The sequence below is a fragment of the Ips typographus genome, linkage group LG15 (assembly GCF_016097725.1).
Source record: "Ips typographus isolate SLU linkage group LG15, UJ_Ityp_2.0, whole genome shotgun sequence".
NCBI classification, from domain to species: Eukaryota; Metazoa; Arthropoda; class Insecta; order Coleoptera; family Curculionidae; genus Ips; species Ips typographus.
Window position 1 is genome coordinate 213,711 of NC_138436.1, and position 21,023 is coordinate 234,733.

At 33.0% G+C, this 21,023-nt stretch overlaps 1 protein-coding gene across 1 annotated transcript; it reads left to right on the forward strand.

Annotated features, from left to right (window-relative positions):
• The first annotated feature begins 1,724 nt into the window (after window positions 1-1,724).
• On the forward strand, window positions 1,725-20,706 carry LOC145738160 (RNA-binding protein NOB1). Its single transcript, XM_081993024.1, has 4 exons — window positions 1,725-1,922; window positions 7,214-7,669; window positions 10,388-10,832; window positions 20,506-20,706. Exons 1-4 carry the CDS (start codon window positions 1,845-1,847, stop codon window positions 20,631-20,633), a joined length of 1,107 nt encoding a protein of 368 aa, XP_081849150.1. The 5' UTR covers window positions 1,725-1,844; the 3' UTR covers window positions 20,634-20,706.
• The last annotated feature ends 317 nt before the right edge of the window (window positions 20,707-21,023 follow it).

A 21,023-nucleotide genomic window follows, 5' to 3' on the forward strand; every position in this document is an offset into this window, starting at 1 on the left:
TTGATTTTTTTGACAGATTGCAGCAAAGAGTGTCCTCTACCAACTGTCAAATGACAAGTTTGTTCGAAAAGTGCTAACTAACCGAGTTATTGGACGAAAATATTCCAGTTGCACTGGCAGGTTGAGATTTCTACTCCTGTCACTTTGACAGCCCCTAACTCGATTAAATTTTGACAGTTACCAAGGAAAAATGTTGCGTGACTTGTTCGAAATAAAAACAAAACTGTCAAAAACACGTGACCGTGAAAAAACGGCGTAAAAGTGACAGCACTAAAAACTGACAAAAAAAACGTCAAGTTGACAGTAAGAGAAAAATGACAGCGGCCAAATGGACGTGGACAATGTCATATGTCAAAAGAAAAAAAAAATTGACGTTTTTTTTGTGAACTGTCATTTGTTAGTAAATAGGACTGTCCATACATTCAACCATGCCTAACTCGGTTATTATGGGAAATATCAAAAAAGTGTAAAGAAGGAAAATTGTAGCAAATTTTATTCTCTACAAGATTGTTTAAGGGTACGTTTGCCCTAAAGGGTCGAGTAAAGGAGATATTTTCCAAAAACTGTGTTAAAGTACAAAAAAGTGCTTTAAAACCAGTGTAACTTGGTTATTAGGTGAAAAATCATAAAAATGCAAAGAAGGAAAGTTGTAGCAAATTTGATTTTCTACAAGATTGTTTAAGGGTACTTTTGCCCTAAAGACAGGTTGAAGGTCCATATGTTCGGTTGGACCCGAGCAACCGAAAAGCAGCAAAAACCGAGCAAAACAAACGCAAATTACCGCACTAGTGCCGTAAATGGGGTACTTACCAAATGGGTGAAGGTAAAACGGTCGATTTCACGCTGTAAACCATCGAAATTCCGGTATTTACTGGTGGTGAAAGTAACCCGAGGTTCCTCGAACTGCCACACTGGAGGATTTTGCATTTTGGATGCAAAAATCGGGAAAAACCACTGAAAATCACTGAAAAACACTGCTAAACCAGTCGTTAAGCGTTAATTCACTGGAAAACCCACTAATTTAGTTCAATTTTGCTGTGTTTACACTGGAAAACTAACCTAACCTAACAAATCAAAAGTTGGGCTTAAAAATACAAAAAAACACCCGGAAAATCACCGAAAAGTACGGGAAAACACTGTTAAACACTCCCTTAACCGTTAATTCACTGAAAACCCACTAATTTCCTTGAATTTCCCAAAATTTACAAGAAAAACTAACCTAACCTAATTCAACAAATATAACGTCGTTTTTGACAGATTGACAGTTGGCGGTGACAGTGCGTTGGCAGTGTTGCCGCGTGTTTCCTCTTAGCAATTTTTAAGTTGTTAATCAATTAAAATTACAGGAATTGAATGGAAGTGTGGAGATTTAAAGAGTTGTTTTGCCAAATTGTGTGATTTTTTCTACCACGGCACTCTGACTAACAAAATAAGGTGGTGGTTGAAGGCCGGAACAGCGGTGATGCCATATTTCTGTTCGTTTATTTAATTAATCGAACAGCAGATATCAATAAAGCGTATAAGAGAAAAGTTGTAGGGAATTTCATTCTTTACAAGATCGTTTAAGGTCACTTTTGCCCTAAAGGGCCTAATAAGGGAGATATTACCTTAAAACTGACTAGGTTAGGTGAGAACTACCCTGGGTCAGGTCACGTGACCGTTAGCTGTACGATTCGACGCAACTGACACTTCTCTTCTGTCAACTGTCATTTTCTAGATTTCTAGGTTAGGTTTACTCGCATTGTTGTTTTTAGAGCGTGAGTGCCTGTAGTTGACCAATATTTGGACCCTTTTACCATAATCAGGACCGTTTTTCCCAGGGAATTTCAGTGGAAAACGGTAAAATGACCGAACAGAAGGGGAAACGAGTGGAAACTTTGGTCGTGGACACGACCGCTTTTATACAGGGTGCCCAGTTGCACGTAAGTACTTTCAGGCACGTTTTTTCTACCTTAAACACCCTGTATAATGGGTTATTCCTGGTTTTCCAGTCATTTTCTGGTTAGTTTCAATGTGTTCCAGTGGAAATTGGTTACTTAAACTAGTTTGGTTCGGTGTAACGAGGGTGTTTTACTCTCTAACCTGAAACACCCTGTATCAGAGGGTTTTTCATGGGTTTTCCAGGTTTTTCAGGTTAGTTTAGGTTGATTATTGAGAAAACTGTCCAACCAGGCTAGAATCAGCTTAATATTGTAGTAAAAAGTGGTTAGTTTGGCCAAAAGCATGATTACTGAGCTCGATAAGGAAAAAATGCACTTAAACACCCTGTATAAGCAGTTTTTCCACCACTTTTGAGGGAAAATTTAATGAAGATTCCAAAAATGTGCTTAAAAACATGATTCGGTCATTCCAAGTGGGTTTTAAAAGAGATTTTGTCACTGACTATCCCATTCAAACTTTGACACTGTTTTTTCTCTGACTGTACCTGATTTTTTAGTGTTTTTTATGTCATTTGATAGAAAATTTAGTGAGGATTCCAAAAATGTGCTTACAACTGTCATTTTCCCATTCCAAGTGGGTTTTACAAGCAATTTTGTCCCTGACTCTCTTTCAAACTGTGTTTCTGTCAATTCAACTTTTGACACCGTTTTTCTCTCTGACTGTACCGGCATTTTTAGTGTTTTATATGTCATTAGATAGGAAATTTAATGAGGATTCCAAAAATGTGCTTAAAACAGTCATTTTCTCACTCCAAGTGTGTTTTATAGGTGATTTTGTCCCTGACTGTCTTTCAAACTGTGTTTTTGTCAATTTAAACTTTGACACCACTTTTCTCCCTGACTGTACCTGATTTTTTAGTGTTTTTTTATGTCATTAGAGAGGAAATTTAGTGAGGATTCCAAAAATGTGCTTAAAACTGTCATTTTCCCATTCCGTGGGTTTTACAAGCAATTTTGTCCCTGACTGTCTTTCAAACTGTGTTTCTGTCAATTCAATCTTTGACACCGTTTTTCTCTCTGATTGTACCTGATTTTTTAGTGTTTTTTATGTCATTAGATAGGAAATTTAATGAAGATTCCAAAAATGTGCTTAAAAACATGATTCGGTCATTCCAAGTGGGTTTTAAAGCAATTTTGTCCCTGACTGTCCTTTCAAACTGTGTTTTTGTCAATTTAAACTTCGACACTCCTTTTCTCTTTGACTGTACCTGAGTTTTCTGTATTTTTTTATGTCATTAGATGGGAAATTTAATGAGGATTCCAAAAATGTGCTTAAAACTGTCATTTTCCCATTCCAAATGGGTTTTACAAATGATTTTGTCCCTGACTGTCCCTTCAAACTGTGTTTCTGTCAATTTAAACTTTGACACTATTTTTCTCCCTGACTGTACCTGATTTTTAGTGTTTTTTTATGTCATTTGATAGAAAATTTAGTGAGGATTCCAAAAATGTGCTTAAAATTGCCATTTTCTCATTCCAAGTCGGTTTTATAGGTGATTTTGCCGGGGACTGTCCTTTAAACGGTCGGATGTTTCCTATATGAACTTTAGCAGTGCTTTTCTACCTGACTGTACCAAACTGTTTTGTATTTTTTTAAGGTTATCAGATCTAGAACTTTCTATGACACTCTGGATCCTTTCCGTACATTTTAGAATCTTTTAGAACATTCTAGAACTTTCTAAAACATTCTGGAACCTTTTTGTACATTTTAAAACTTTTTTATAGCTTCTGGAACATTCTAAAACCTTCTAGATTATTCTGGAACCTTTTCGAAAATTTTAGACATTTTTGGAACATTCTGATATGTTCCAAATTATTCTAGAACCTTCTAAGAGGTTCTGAAACCTTTTAGAACATTGCAGACCTTTACAGGATCTTCTGGAACGTTCTAGAATTGTCCAGAACCGTTTAGAACACTCTATGCCCCTTTCAAAACATTCTAAAATCTTCTAGAACCTTCCAGAACATTCTGTTACCTTCCAGAACATTGTGGAATCTTACAGGACCTTCTAGAAAGTTTTGGAACATTCTAGAATTGTCCAGAACAGTTTAGAACATTCCAGAAACTTTCAAAACATTCTATAACATTTTAGAAGCTTACTAGACATTCTGGAATTTCTTAGAACATTTTGGAACATTCTAGGCCCTTTCAAAATATTCTAGAACCTTCCAGAACATTGTGGAACCTTACAGGACCTTCTAGATAGTTTTGAAACATTCTAGAATTGTCCAAAACCGTTTAGAACATTCCAAAACATTCTATAATATTTTAAAAATTACTAGACATTCTGGAACTTTTTGGAACATTCTAGTCCGTTCCAAAATATTCTAGAATCTTCTGGTTGCTTCTAAAACGTTCTAGAACGTTTTGGAACTTCTTAGAACTTTAAGAAACATTTTAGAATAGTCTGTGACACTGCTTTTCTCTCTGACTGTATCTGATTTTTTAGTGTTTTTTTATGTCATTAGATGGGAAATTTAATGAGGATTCCAAAAATGTGCTTAAAACTGTCATTTTCCCATTCCAAGTGGGTTTTACAAGTAATTTTGTCCCTGACTGTCCTTTCAAACTGTGTTTCTGTCAATTTAAACTTTGACACTACTTTTCTCTCTGACTGTATCTGATTTTTTAGTGTTTTTTATGTTATTAGATGTGAAATTTAATGAGGATTCCAAAAATGTGCTTAAAACTATCATTTTCCCATTCCAAGTGGGTTTTACAAGCAATTTTGTCCCTGACTGTCCCTTCAAACTGTGTTTCTGTCAATTTAAACTTTGACACTACTTTTCTCCCTGACTGTACCTGATTTTTTAGTGTTTTTTATGTCATGAGATGGGAAATTTAATGAGGATTCCAAAAATGTGCTTAAAACTGTCATTTTCCCATTCCAAGTGGGTTTTACAAGTAATTTTGTCCCTGACTGTCCTTTCAAACTGTGTTTCTGTCAATTTAAACTTTGACACTACTTTTCTCCCTGACTGTATCTGATTTTTTTTATTTTTTTATGTCATTAGATGGGAAATTTAATGAGGATTCCAAAAATGTGCTTAAAACTGTCATTTTCCCATTCCAAGTGGGTTTTACAAGCAATTTTGTCTCTGACTGTCCCTTCAAACTGTGTTTCTGTCAATTTAAACTTTTACACTACTTTTCTCCCTGACTGTCCCTGATTTTTTAGTGTTTTTTATGTCATGAGATGGGAAATTTAATGAGGATTCCAAAAATGTGCTTAAAACTGTCATTTTCCTATTCCAAGTGGGTTTTACATGCAATTTTGTCCCTGACTGTCTTTCAAACTGTGTTTCTGTCAATTCAATCTTTGACACCGTTTTTCTCTCTGACTGTACCGGCATTTTTAGTGTTTTTTATGTCATTAGATAGGAAATTTAATGAAGATTTCAAAAATGTGCTTAAAACTGTCATTTTCCCATTCCAAGTTGGTTTTACAAATGATTTTGTCACTGACTGTCCTTTCAAACTGTGACACTGCTTTTCTCTCTGACTGTATCTGATTTTTTAGTGTTTTTTATGTTATTAGATGTGAAATTTAATGAGGATTCCAAAAATGTGCTTAAAACTATCATTTTCCCATTCCAAGTGGGTTTTACAAGCAATTTTGTCCCTGACTGTCCCTTCAAACTGTGTTTCTGTCAATTTAAACTTTGACACTACTTTTCTCCCTGACTGTACCTGATTTTTTAGTGTTTTTTATGTCATGAGATGGGAAATTTAATGAGGATTCCAAAAATGTGCTTAAAACTGTCATTTTCCCATTCCAAGTGGGTTTTACAAGTAATTTTGTCCCTGACTGTCCTTTCAAACTGTGTTTCTGTCAATTTAAACTTTGACACTACTTTTCTCTCTGACTGTATCTGATTTTTTAGTGTTTTTTATGTTATTAGATGTGAAATTTAATGAGGATTCCAAAAATGTGCTTAAAACTATCATTTTCCCATTCCAAGTGGGTTTTACAAGCAATTTTGTCCCTGACTGTCCCTTCAAACTGTGTTTCTGCCAATTTAAACTTTGACACTACTTTTCTCCCTGACTGTATCTGATTTTTTTTATTTTTTTATGTCATTAGATGGGAAATTTAATGAGGATTCCAAAAATGTGCTTAAAACTGTTATTTTCCCATTCCAAGTGGGTTTTACAAGTAATTTTATCCCTGACTGTCTTTCAAACTGTGTTTCTGCCAATTTAAACTTTGACACTACTTTTCTCCCTGACTGTATCTGATTTTTTTTATTTTTTTATGTCATTAGATGGGAAATTTAATGAGGATTCCAAAAATGTGCTTAAAACTGTCATTTTCCCATTCCAAGTGGGTTTTACAAGTAATTTTGTCCCTGACTGTCCTTTCAAACTGTGTTTCTGTCAATTTAAACTTTGACACCACTTTTCTCCCTGACTGTACCTGATTTTTTAGTGTTTTTTTATGTCATTAGATAGGAAATTTAATGAGGATTCCAAAAATGTGCTTAAAACTGTCATTTTCCCACTCCAAGTGGGTTTTACAAGTAATTTTGTCCCTGACTGTCTTTCAAACTGTGTTTCTGTCAATTTAAACTTTGACACCACTTTTCTCCCTGACTGTACCTGATTTTTTAGTGTTTTTTATGTCATTACATAGGAAATTTAATGAGGATTCCAAAAATGTGCTTAAAACTGTTATTTTCCCATTCCAAGTGGGTTTTACAAGTAATTTTATCCCTGACTGTCTTTCAAACTGTGTTTCTGTCAATTTAAACTTTGACACCACTTTTCTCCCTGACTGTACCTGATTTTTTAGTGTTTTTTATGTTATTAGATGGGAAATTTAATGAGGATTCCAAAAATGTGCTTAAAACTGTCATTTTCCCATTCCAAGTGGGTTTTAAAGCAATTTTGTCCCTGACTGTCTTTCAAACTGTGTTTCTGTCAATTCAAACTTTGACACTACTTTTCTCCCTGACTGTACCTGATTTTTTAGTGTTTTTTATGTTATTAGATGGGAAATTTAATGAGGATTCCAAAAATGTGCTTAAAACTGTCATTTTCCCATTCCAAGTAGGTTTTACAAGTGATTTTGTCTCTGACTGTCCTTTCAAACTGTGTTTCTGTCAATTTAAACTTTGATACTACTTTTCTCCCTGACTGTATTCCAGAACAATCCACAATTTTTTTAGTCACGTTTTTGTAACTCTGTCACACATCTGTCATAATGACAGGTGACGTTTTCCTTTTAAGTGACAGGTGACAGATGACAGATGACGTGTGTGTGTTGTTCCAGGACGTTGCCGACAATCTGGTCACGTGCCAGGAGGTGGTGGACGAGATCCGGGACAAACGTCAGCTGCGCCGTTTGGTGGCGCTGCCGTACGATTTGGGCGTGCGCGCGCCCTCTGCCGAGCACGTGCGTCACGTGACCGAGTTTTCCAAGAAAACGGGCGACTATCCGAGTCTGTCCGCCACCGACATTAAAGTGATGGCGCTGACGTATCAGCTCGAAGCGGAACGGAACGGAACCGATCATTTGCGGAACGTGCCGGTGGTGGCGCGACCTGTCATCGATACTGACGCGCCTGTCAACGGTGGTGCCACGCAACAGGTGGCGGGGTTTTATGCGCCGCGCCACGCTCAGACCGGCTCAGATGAGGATGACGCTTCTGAGCCGGAGGAGGTTAGCGAGGACGACGCCGATGGGGGCTGGATCACTCCCGCCAATATAGCGCGGGCTAAAAAGCAGGTGAGTGTTGAGATTTTAGGTTTAACTCGGTTAGTTTGGGAGATATCGCAAAACCGACTACACCAGCGTGTTTTCCGGGAAATTTTAACATAAAAATGACACCGAGACGTCAACTCTAGCTTGTCAAACAAAAAAGTTGCGTTTTGGTGGGAAAGACACTTTCTGTACACAAGTTTTTTGTTTTTCAACTTAAACCCCTCGAGTGACCACTTGTTTTCGACTAATTTGGGGTCGCTGATTTCAAATCCGCAGTCAAAATTCACGTAACTATTACCCAGTTCGAGTTTTGATTGGAAACAGTGTTAAAAAGGCGGTTTTCTTGGTGTAACTCGGCTAGTTTGGGAGATATCGTAAAACCGACTACACCAGCGTGTTTTCCGGGAAATTTTAACATAAAATGACACCGAGACGTCAACTCTAGCTTGACAAACAAGAAAGTTGCGTTTTTGGTGGGAAAGACACTTTCCGCACACAACTTTTTTGTTTTTCAACTTATATCCCTCGAGTGACCACTCGTTTTCGACTAATTTGGGGTCGCTGATTTCAAATCCGCAGTCAAAATTAACGTAACTATTACCAAGGTCGAGTTTTGATTGGAATCAGTGTTGAAAAGACGGTTTTCTTGGTGTAACTCGGCTAGTTTGGGAGGTATCGCAAAACTGACTGCATCAGCGTGTTTTCCGGGAAATTTTAACATAAAATGACACCGAAACGTCAACTCTAGCTTGACTAACAAGAAAGTTGCGTTTTGGTGGGAGAAACACTTTCTGCATACAACTTTTTTGTTTTTCAACTTAGACCCCCCGAGTGACCACTCGTTTTTGACTAATTTGGGGTCGCTGATTTCAAATCCGCAGTCAAAATTAACGTAACTATTACCCAGTTCGAGTTTTGATTAGAATCAGTGTTAAACAGACGGTTTTCTTGGTGTAACTCTGCTAGTTTGGGAGATATCGCAAAACCGACTATACCAGCGTGTTTTCCGGAAAATTTTAACATAAAATGACACCGAGACGTCAACTCTAGCTTGACAAACAAAAAAGTTGCGTTTTTGGTGGGAGGGACACTTTCCGCAGGCAACTTTTTTGTTTTTCAACTTAGACCCCCCGAGTGACCACTCGTTTTCGACTAATTTGGGGTCGCTGATTTCAAATCCCCAGTCAAAATTCACGTAACTTTTACCCAGTTCGAGTTTTGATTGGAATCAGTGTTAAAAAGGCGGTTTTCTTGGTGTAACTCTGCTAGTTTGGGAGATATCGCAAAACCGACTACACCAGCGTGTTTTCCGGGAAATTTTAACATAAAATGACACCGAGACGTCAACTCTAGCTTGACAAACAAAAAAGTTGCGTTTTTGGTGGGAAAGACACTTTCCGCACACAACTTTTTTGTTTTTCAACTTGGACCCCCCGAGTGACCACTCGTTTTCGACTAATTTGGGGTCGCTGATTTCAAATCCCCAGTCAAAATTCACGTAACTTTTACCCAGTTCGAGTTTTGATTGGAATCAGTGTTAAAAAGGCGGTTTTCTTGGTGTAACTCTGCTAGTTTGGGAGATATCGCAAAACCGACTACACCAGCGTGTTTTCCGGGAAATTTTAACATAAAATGACACCGAGACGTCAACTCTAGCTTGACAAACAAAAAAGTTGCGTTTTTGGTGGGAAAGACACTTTCCGCACACAACTTTTTTGTTTTTCAACTTGGACCCCCCGAGTGACCACTCGTTTTCGACTAATTTGGGGTCGCTGATTTCAAATCCGCTGTCAAAATTCACGTAACTATTACCCAGTTCGAGTTTTGATTGAAATCATTGTTAAAAAGGCGGTTTTCTTGGTGTATCTCGGCTAGTTTGGGAGATATCGCAAAACCGACTACACCAGCGTGTTTTCCGGGAAATTTTAACATAAAATGACACCGAGACGTCAACTCTAGCTTGACAAACAAAAAAGTTGCGTTTTTGGTGGGAGGGACACTTTCCGCAGGCAACTTTTTTGTTTTTCAACTTAGACCCCCCGAGTGACCACTCGTTTTCGACTAATTTGGGGTCGCTGATTTCAAATCCCCAGTCAAAATTCACGTAACTTTTACCCAGTTCGAGTTTTGATTGGAATCAGTGTTAAAAAGGCGGTTTTCTTGGTGTAACTCTGCTAGTTTGGGAGATATCGCAAAACCGACTACACCAGCGTGTTTTCCGGGAAATTTTAACATAAAATGACACCGAGACGTCAACTCTAGCTTGACAAACAAAAAAGTTGCGTTTTTGGTGGGAAAGACACTTTCCGCACACAACTTTTTTGTTTTTCAACTTCGACCCCCCGAGTGACCACTCGTTTTCGGCTAATTTGGGGTCGCTGATTTCAAATTCGCAGTCAAAATTCACTTAACTATTACCCAGTTCGAGTTTTGATTAGAATCAGTGTTGAAAAGACGGTTTTCTTGGTGTAACTCGGCTAGTGTGGGAGGTATCGCAAAACTGACTGCATCAGCGTGTTTTCCGGGAAATTTTAACATAAAATGACACCGAAACGTCAACTCTAGCTTGACTAACAAGAAAGTTGCGTTTTGGTGGGAGAAACACTTTCTGCATACAACTTTTTTGTTTTTCAACTTAGACCCCCCGAGTGACCACTCGTTTTCGACTAATTCGGGGTCGCCGATTCGAATTCCGCAGTCAAATTTGACGCACCTGTCAAAGTGACATTGTTTTGTTCGCAGATCGACTCGCAACTGGACGACGAGGCGCACGCGTCCGTCGCGTGCCTGACCACCGACTATGCGATGCAAAACGTGCTGAAACAAATGAACTTGAACGTTTCGACGTTGGACGGGCGCATCATCAGACACTTGCGCACTTATATACGGCGTTGTTACGCGTGCTTCAAAACGACCGGGCAAATGACTTTGCGTTTCTGTCCGAATTGCGGCAACGACACGTTGAAAAAGGTGGCGGTGACGGTGTCGGCAGAGGGCGCTGTTCGCGTCCATTTAAACGTCAAGCGGCCGTTGACGGCGCGCGGAAAAAAATTCAGTTTGCCTCGGATTCGTGGCGGAAAACATCCGAACAATCCGATTTTGGTGGCCGATCAGCCGATGGCCGATAATAAACCGACCCGATTGGCCCGAACGAAAAACGATCCGTTGGACGACGATTATATTGCCGGTAAGTGGCGCATTCGCCTTTTTGTCTCGGTTTTCTTTGATTGATTGGCGCATCCGCCAGCGGGGCGAGATTTTTTTTTTGTGAGTAATTTTGTGAAATGTTGATTTTTCTTGACAATTTTTTGCGAATTTGTCAAGAAGAATATACAAAATTTGACATTCTTTGGTTTTGGTGGTGGTTTTTAGGAAAATTTATTTTTCTTGACAATTTGTCGGAGGAGTCGTAATTTACCAAAAATTGTCAAGAAAAATATGAAAATTTTGACATTCTTTGGTTTTGGTGGTTTATTTTGGAAAATTGATTTTTCTTGACAATTTAACGGAGAGGAGTTTTAATTTAGCAAAATTGTCAAGAAAGATATCAAAAATGGTGAATGTGTAATTTAGTAAAATTGTCAAGAAAAAATTACAAAAATTTGACATTTTTCTTTTTGGTGGTTGTTTTTAAGAAAATTGATTTTTCTTGACAATTTAACGGAAAAGCCGTGATTTACCAAAAATTGTTAAGAATTGTATCAAAAATTTGACATTTTTTGTTTTGTGTGTTAATTTTTAGGAAAAATAGATTTTTCTTGACAATTTTAACGAATTGTTTTTTTTTCGCCAATTTGTCAAAAAGAATATAAAAAAATTTACATTTTGGTTTTTGGTGGTTGTTTTCAAGAAAATTGATTTTTCTTGACAGTTTCCTCGAATTACGGCGCCTCCGCCAAATTGTCAAGAAAACGTTAATTTTTATTTTTAATTAATTTTCATTGTTAATTTTCAAAAATAAATTGTTTTTTCTAGACGATTGTGACGAATTACGGTGGCTCCGCCAAATTGTCAAGAAAACGTAATATTTTTTTTTCAATTTGTTTTTAGTGCTCATTTTGAATAACAAATTGATTTTTTTCTTGACAATATGACGGAGGAGTCGTAATTTACCAGAAATTGTCAAGAAAAATATCAAAAATTTGACATTTTTTGTTTTTGATAGTAGTTTTTAGGAACATTGATTTTTCTTGACTATTTGACGGAGGAGTCGTTTTTTATCAAAATTGTCAAGAAAAATATCAGAAATGGTGAATGTCAATGTGTAATTTACTAAAACTGTCAAGAAAAGATTACAAAAATTTGACATTTTTGTTTTTGGTGTTTATTTTTAAAAAAATTGATTTTTCTTGACAATTTAACGGAAAAGCCGTAATTTACCAAAAATTGTCAAGAAAAATATAAAAAATTTGACATTCTTCGTTTTTGATAGTAGTTTTTAGGAAAATTAATTTTTCTTGACAATGTGACAGAGGAGTCTTAATTTAGCAAAATTGTCAAGAAAAATATCAAAAATTTGATATTTATGGATTTTAGAGTTTATTTTTAGGAAAAGTAGATTTTTCTTGACAATTTTAACAAATTGTTTTTTTTTTCGCCAATTGGTCAAGAAAAATATAAAAAAATTGCCATTTTGGTTTCAGGTGGTTGTTTTCAAGAAAATTAATTTTTCTTGACAATTTCCTCGAATTACGGCGCCTCCGCCAAATTGTCAAGAAAACGTTAAATTTTTTTTAAATTTGTTTTCAGTGTTCATTTTCAAAAATAAATTGTTTTTTCTAGACGATTGTGACGAATTACGGTGGCTCCGCCAAATTGTCAAGAAAACGTAATATTTTTTATCAATTTGTTTTTAGTGCTCATTTTGAATAACAAATTGATTTTTTTCTTGACAATATGACGGAGGAGTCGTAATTTACCAAAGATTGTCAAGAAAATAATGAAAATTTTGACATTCTTTTGTTTTGGTGGTTTATTTTGGAAAATTGATTTTTCTTGACAATTTGACGGAGGAGTTTTAATTTAGCAAAATTGTCAAGAAAAAATTACAAAAATTAGACATTTTCCTTTTTGGTGGTTGTTTTTAAGAAAATTGATTTTTCTTGACAATTTAACGGAAAAGTCGTAATTTACCAAAAATTGTCAAGAATTATATCAAAAATTTGACATTTTTTGTTTTTGGTGTTAATTTTTAAGAATAATAGATTTTTCTTGACAATTTTAACAAATTGTTTTTTTTTCGCCAATTTGTCAAGAAAAATATAAAAAAATTGACATTTTGGTTTTTAGTGCTCATTTTGAATAATAAATTGATTTTTCTTGACAGTTCCCTCGAATTACGGGGCCTCCGCCAAATTGTCAAGAAAACGTTAATTTTTTTTAAATTTGTTTTTAGTGCTCATGTTCAATAATAAATTGATTTTTCTTGACAATTTCCTCGAATTACGGTGCTTCCGCCAAATTGTCAAGAAAACGTTAATTTTTATTTTAGCTTGTTTTCAGTGATTATTTTCAAAAATAAATTGATTTTTCTTGACGATTTCACGGAAGAGTCGTACTTCATCAAAATTGTCAAGAAAAATGTCAACAATTTGACATTCTTGATTTTTGGTACTCGTTTTCCAGAAAAGTTGATTTTTCTTGACAATTTTAACGAATTACTTTTTTTCGCCAATTTGTCAAAAAAAAAAATAAAAAAATGGACATTTTGGTTTTTGGTGGTTGTTTTTAAGAAAATTGTTTTTTCTTGACAATTTGACGGCGATGCCGTAATTTAGCAAAACTATCAAGAGAAATATCAAAAATTTGACGGAGTAGTTGTAATTTACCAAAAATTGTCAAGAAAAATATGAAAATTTTGACATTCTTTGGTTTTGGTGGTTTATTTTGGAAAATTGATTTTTCTTGACAATTTGACGGAGGAGTTTTAATTTAGCAAAATTGTCAAGAAAGATATCAAAAATGGTGAATGTGTAATTTAGTAAAATTGTCAAGAAAAAAAATTACAAAAATTTGACATTTTTCTTTTTGGTGGTTGTTTTTAAGAAAATTAATTTTTCTTGACAATTTAACGGAAAAGCCGTAATTTACCAAAAATTGTCAAGAATTATATCAAAATTTTTACATTATTGTGTTTTTGGTGGTAGTTTTTAGGAAAATTTATTTTTCTTGACAATGTGACGGAGGAGTCTTAATTTAGCAAAATTGACAAGAAAATTTTCAAAAATTTGATATTTATGGATTTTAGAGTTTATTTTTAGGAAAAATAGATTTTTCTTGACAATTTTAACGAATTGTTTTTTTTTTCGCCAATTGGTCAAGAAAAATATTAAAAAATTGCCATTTTGGTTTCATGTAGTTGTTTTCAAGAAAATTGATTTTTCTTGACAGTTTCCTCGAATTACGGCGCCTCCGCCAAATTGTCAAGAAAACGTTATTTTTTTTTTAATTTGTTTTCAATGTTCATTTTCAAAAATAAATTGATTTTCTTGACAGTTTCCTCGAATTACAGCGCCTCCGCCAAATTGTCAAGAAAACGTTAATTTTTTTTAAATTTGTTTTCAGTGTTCATTTTGAAAAATAAATTGATTTTTCTTGACAGTTTCCTCGAAGTACGGCGCCTCCGCCAAATTGTCAAGAAAACGTTAATTTTTATTTTTAATTAATTTTCATTGTTAATTTTCAAAAATAAATTGTTTTTCCTAGACGATTGTGACGAATTACGGCGGCTCCGCCAATGTCAAGAAAACGTTAATTTGTTTTTAGTGCTCATTTTCAATAATAAATTGATTTCGTACATAGTCGTACATCAAAATTGTCAAGAAAAATGTCAACAACTTGGCATTCTTGATTTTTGATTTTTCTTGACAATTTTAACGAATTACTTTTTTTCGCCAATTTGTCAAAAAAAATATAAAAAAATGGACATTTTGGTTTTTGGTGGTTGTTTTTAAGAAAATTGTTTTTTCTTGACAATTTGACGGCGATGCCGTAATTTAGCAAAACTGTCAAGAAAAATATCAAAAATTTGACATCCTCTGATTTTGGTGCTTATTTTTAGGAAAATTGATTTTTCTTGACAATTTGACAGAGGAGTCGTAATTTACCAAAAATTGTCAAAAAAAATATGAAAATTTTGACATTCTTTGGTTTTGGTGGTTTATGTTGGAAAATTGATTTTTCTTGACAATTTGACGGAGGAATTTTAATTTAGCAATATTGTCGAGAAAGATATCAAAAATGGTGAATGTGTAATTTAGCAACACTGTCAAGAAAAAATTACAAAAATTTGACATTTTCCTTTTTGGTCGTTGTTTTTAAGAAAATTAGTTTTTCTCGACAGTTTAACGGAAAAGCCGTAATTTACCAAAAATTGTCAAGAATTATATAAAAAAATTTACATTTTTGTGTTTTTGGTGGTAGTTTTTAGGAAAAGTAGATTTTTCTTGACAATTTTAACAAATTGTTTTTTTTTTTCGCCAATTGGTCAAGAAAAATATAAAAAAATTGCCATTTTGGTTTTTGCTGGTTGTTTTCAAGAAAATTGATTTTTCTTGACAATTTCCTCGAGTTCCGGCCAAATTCCGCCAAATTGTCAAGAAAACGTTAATTTTTTTAAAATTTGTTTTCAGTGTTCATTTTCAAAAATAAATTGATTCTTCTTGACAGTTTCCTCGAATTACGGCGCCTCCGCCAAATGGTCAAGAAAACGTTAATTTTTATTTTTAATTAATTTTTAGTGTTCATTTTCAAAAATAAATTGGTTTTTCTAGACGATTGTGACGAATTACAGCGGCTACGCCAAATTGTCAAGAAAACGGAATATTTTTTTTAATTTGTTTTTAGTGCTCATTTTCAGTAATAAATTAATTTTTGTTGACAATTTTCTCGAATTACGGTGCCTCCGCCAAATTGTCGAGAAAACGTTAATTTTTTTTCAGTGTTATTTTTAAAAATAAATTGATTTTTTCTGACAATTTGACATCCTCTGATTTTGGTGCTTATTTTTAGGAAAATTGATTTTTCTTGACAATTTGACGGAGGAGTCGTAATTTACCAAAAATGGTCAAGAAAAATATGAAAATTTTGCCTTTTTTTGGTTTTGGTGGTTTATTTTGAAAAATTGATTTTTCTTGACAATTTGACCGAGGAGTTTTAATTTAGCAAAATTGTCAAGAAAGATATTAAAAATGGTGAACGTGAATGTGTAATTTAGTAAAATAGTCAAGAAAAAAATTACAAAAATTTGACATTTTCCTTTTTGGGTGGTTGTTTTTAAGAAAATTAATTTTTCTTGACAGTTTAACGGAAAAGCCGTAATTTACCAAAAATTGTCAAGAATTATATCAAAAATTTGACCTTTTGGTGGTAGTTTTTAGGAAAATTTATTGTTCTTGACAATGTGACAGAGGAGTCTTAATTTAGCAAAATTGTCAAGAAAAATATCAAAAATTTGATATTTATGATTTTTGGAGTTTATTTTTAGGAAAAATAGATTTTTCTTGACAATTTTAACGAATTGTTTTTTTTTTTCGCCAATTGGTCAAGAAAAATATAAAAAAATTCACATTTTGGCTTTTGGTGGTTGTTTTCAAGAAAATTGATTTTTCTTGACAGTTTCCTCGAATTACGGCTAGTGATGAGCGAAATATAACGAACTGTGATTTAATCACTGATATTTAGAAATCACTGATCACGACTGCTACCAAAAGTATCGCAAAAGCGTGACGTGAATAACGTGATTACGATTACAGTTTTCTGATTTTTCCAAGTTCCCATCTCAAAGTTGCGACTTACTAAAACGCGGTTTTTGCTATAAAGTCGATTATCGAATACCATCGTAAGACTTAACACGAGCCGCAAGCGACATCGCGCCTTATTAACAGCACGTACATCGAGCTATGGCTGGAAGATGATCTTTATTTCTTGTAGCCGAAATCGTGAATGCCTGAATGTCGTGATCACGTCACACTATTAAATCACTGATATCAAAATATAACGGTAACAATTAACGTTGTGATTTAAGTATCACGGTATCGCTCATCACTAATTACGGCGCCTCCGCCAAATTGTCAAGAAAACGTTAATTTTTATTTTTAATTAATTTTCAGTGTTCATTTTCAAAAATAAATTGTTTTTCCTAGACGATTGTGACGAATTACGGTGGCTCCGCCAAATTGTCAAGAAAACGTAATATTTTTTTCAATTTGTTTTTAGTGCTCATTTTGAATAACAAATTGATTTTTTTCTTGACAATATGACGGAGGAGTCGTAATTTACCAGAAATTGTCAAGAAAAATATAAAAAATTTGACATTTTTTGTTTTTGATAGTAGTTTTTAAGAACATTGATTTTTCTTAACCATTTGACGGAGGAGTCGTTTTTTATCAAAAAGTGTCAAGAAAAATATCAGAAATGGTGAATGTCAATGTGTAATTTAGTAAAATTGTCAAGAAAAAATTACAAAAATTTGACATTTTTGTTTTTGGTGCTTATTTTTAAGAAAATTGATTTTTCTTGACAATTTAACGGAGGAGTCGTAATTTACCAAAAATTGTCAGGAAAAATGAAAATTTTGGCATTCTTTGGTTTTGGTGGTTTATTTTGGAAAATTGATTTTTCTTGCCAATTTGACGGAGGAGTTTTAATTTAGCAAAATTGTCAAGACAGATATTAAAAATGGTGAATGTGTAATTTAGTAAAATTGTCAGGAAAAAATTACAAAAATTTGACATTTTTCTTTTTGGTGGTTGTTTTTAAGAAAATTATTTTTCTTGACAATTTAACGGAAAAGTCGTAATTTACCAAAAATTGTCAAGAATTATATCAAAAATTTTACATTTTTGTGTTTTTGGTGGAAAATTTATTTTTCTTGACAATGTGACAGAGGAATCTTAATTTAGCAAAATTGTCAAGAAAAATATCAAAAATTTGATATTTATGGTTATTGGTGTTAATTTTTAGGAAAAATTGATTTTTTTTGACAATTTTAACAAATTGTTTTTTTTTTCGCCAATTTGTTAAGAAAAATATAAAAAAATTGCCATTTTGGTTTCAGGTGGTTGTTTTCAAGAAAATTGATTTTTCTTGACAATTTCCTCGAATTACGGCGCCTCCGCCAAATTGTCAAGAAAACGTTAATTTTTATTTTAGCTTATTTTCAGTGTTTATTTTCAAAAATAAATTAGTTTTTCTAGACGATTGTGACGTTAATTTTTAATTTGTTTTCAGTGTTTATTTTCTCAAAATAAATTGATTTTTCTTGACAATTTGACGGAGGTCGTTTTTTTCCAAAATTGTCAAGAAAAATATCAGAAATAGTGAATGTGTAGTTTAGTAAAATTGTCAAGAAAAAATTACAAAAATTTGACATTTTTCTTTTTGGTGCTTATTTTTAAGAAAATAGATTTTTCTTGACAATTTGACGGAGGTGTTTTAATTTAGCAAAATTGTCAAGAAAAAATTACAAAAATTTGACATTTTTCTTTTCGGTGGTTGTTTTTAAGAAAATTGATTTTTCTTGACAATTTAACGGAATAGCCGTAATTTACCAAAAATTGTCAAAAAAAATATAAAAAATTTGACATTATTCGTTTTTGATAGTAGTTTTTAGGAAAATTTATTTTTCTTGACAATGTGACGGAGGAGTCTTAATTTAGCAAAATTGTCAAGAAAAATATCAAATATTTGATATTTATGGTTTTTGGAGTTTATTTTTAGGGTAAATAGATTTTTCTTGACAATTTTAACGAATTGTTTTTTTTCGCCAATTTATCAATAAAAATATAAAAAAATTGACATTTTGGTTTTTGGTGGTTGTTTTCAAGAAAATTGATTTTTCTTGACAATTTCCTCGAATTACGGCGCATCCGCCAAATTGTCAAGAAAACGTAATTTTTTTTTCAATGTTCATTTTCAAAAATAAATTGATTTTTCTTGACAGTTTCCTCGAATTACGGCGCCTCCGCCAAATTGTCAAGAAAACGTTAATTTTAATTTTTAGTGTTCATTTTCAAAAATAAATTGGTTTTTCTAGACGATTGTGACGAATTACGGCGGCTCCGCCAAATTGTCAAGAAAACGTTAAATTTTTTTAAATTTGTTTTTAGTGCTCATTTTCAATAATAAATTGATTTTTCTTGACAATTTCCTCGAATTACGGTGCTTCAGCCAAATTGTCAAGAAAACGTTAATTTTTATTTTAGCTTATTTTCAGTGTTTATTTTCAAAAACAAATTGATTTTTCTTGACGATTTCACGGTAGAGTCGTACTTCATCAAAATTGTCAACAATTTGGCATTTTTGATACGCGTTTTCTGGAAAAATTGATTTTTCCTGACAATTTTAACAAATTCCTTTTTTTCGCCAATTTGTCAAGAAAAACTATATTTTCTTGACAATTTGACGGCAAAGACGCAAAAAATTTAGAAAACTGTCAAGAAAAATATCAAAAATTTGACATTCTCTGTATGGTGCTTATTTTTCGGAAAATTAATTTTTCTTGACAATTTGACGGAGGAGTCTTAATTTTTAGAGCTAATTTAAAAAAAAAACAATTTGTTCTTGACAAATTAATAAATTTCCCTTCACCAAATTGTCAAGAAAAATAATAAAATGTGATATTCTTGTTTTAAGTGCTCATTTTCAAGAAAAAAAAAATTTCTTCTTGACAATTTAACGCAAAAGACGTAATTTACCAAAATTGTCAAGAAAAATATTAAAAATTTGAAATTCTTTGTTTTTGGTGTTTATTTTTAAGAAAATTATTTTTTCTTGACAATTTAACGGAATAGTCGTCTATACCAAAAATTGTCAAGAAAAATATATAAAGTTAAAAGTATACTAATTTTATGAAAAAAATTATTTTTCTTGACAATTTGACGGCGGAGTCGTAATTTAGCCAAATTGTCAAGAAAAATGTCATTCTTACTTTTTGTTACTCATTTTCTGGAAAAATGGATTTTTCTTGACAATTTGACGGCGGAGCCGTAATTTATCAAAAATTGTCAAGAAAAATATAAAAAGTTTGACATTCGTGCTTTTGATGTTCATTTTCTAGAAAATTTATTTTTCTTGACCATTTGACTACAAAGCCGTAATTTATCAAAATTGTCAAGAAAATTTAAAAAAATTACATTCTCCTTTTTGGTGATTATATTTAGGAAAAAAATGTTTTTAAATATGGTTCCTTCACCAAACTGTCAAGGAAAATTTATTATTTTCCTTTTACGTTTTTAGTACTAATTATAGGAAAAAAATTGATTTTTCTTGACAATTTAGTGAAATACGGCTTCTCCACCAAACTGTCAAGAAAAATTTTATATTTTGCTTTACAATTTAGTAAAATATTACTCCTCCGCCAAATTGCCAAAAAAATTGTTTTTTCATTTATTTTCAGTGTTATTTTTTAAAATATATTGATTTTTCTTGACAATTTTAACAAATTACGGCGCATCCGCCAAATTGTCAAGAAAAATTTAATATTTTTTTTACACTTGTCTTTAATATTAATTATCTTAAAAAAATGAGTTTTCTTGACAGTTTAGTGGAATTATGGCTCCTCCACCAAACTGTCAAGAAAAATATAATATTTTTAATAATCAATTTTTTTTTGCCAAATTGTCAAGATAAACGATTTTTGTTGACATTTTCATAAAATATGGCTCCTCCACCAAACTGTCAAGAAAAATGTAATATTTTCTTTTCTCTAGTTTTTAATATTAGAATTTTGTTTTTTTTTAATTTTTAATTTTTTCAAAATTCATCTTTTTGATCAACTTTTTGCTGGTTTTGTTGCGTAATTAGCGTATCCACCATTTCGTCAGGATAATTTGATTTATATTGTTTTTTCTTTTTTCCAGGTTATTCACCGTTTATAATGAGAGACGTGACGTCAAGGTCGGCTCAATTGGGCATTCGACCCGGTGGAGGTGAATTCAAGCAGTGGATGAAAAAAAATCCGAACGAATCGAGACGAAAACGGAAATAACATTTGATTTGACCATTACAAGATGTAAATCACTCTAATAAATAAGATAGTAATATAAAAATATCAAAACTTACGTCCAAATGAATTTTTTTTGTCGATGTTCACCAAATGTCAAGAAAAATCAAAAAGTTTTGATAAACTCGATTTTTCTTGACAATTTGTTGAATGTTCTGTTCATGCGCCAAACTGAAGAGAAAAAATGAATTTCTAGCAGTTTTGCGAAAAAAACTGATTTTCTTGACAATTTACTGAAAAACTATTTTTTAATGACAATTTGGTGCATGCGCCACCTAGAAATATTTTACAAAATTTTTTTTTCTGAAAACCGGTAGTATCGAACACAAATAGAAAAAATTATGCCTTTTCTTGACATTTTGGTAAAGCAATCGT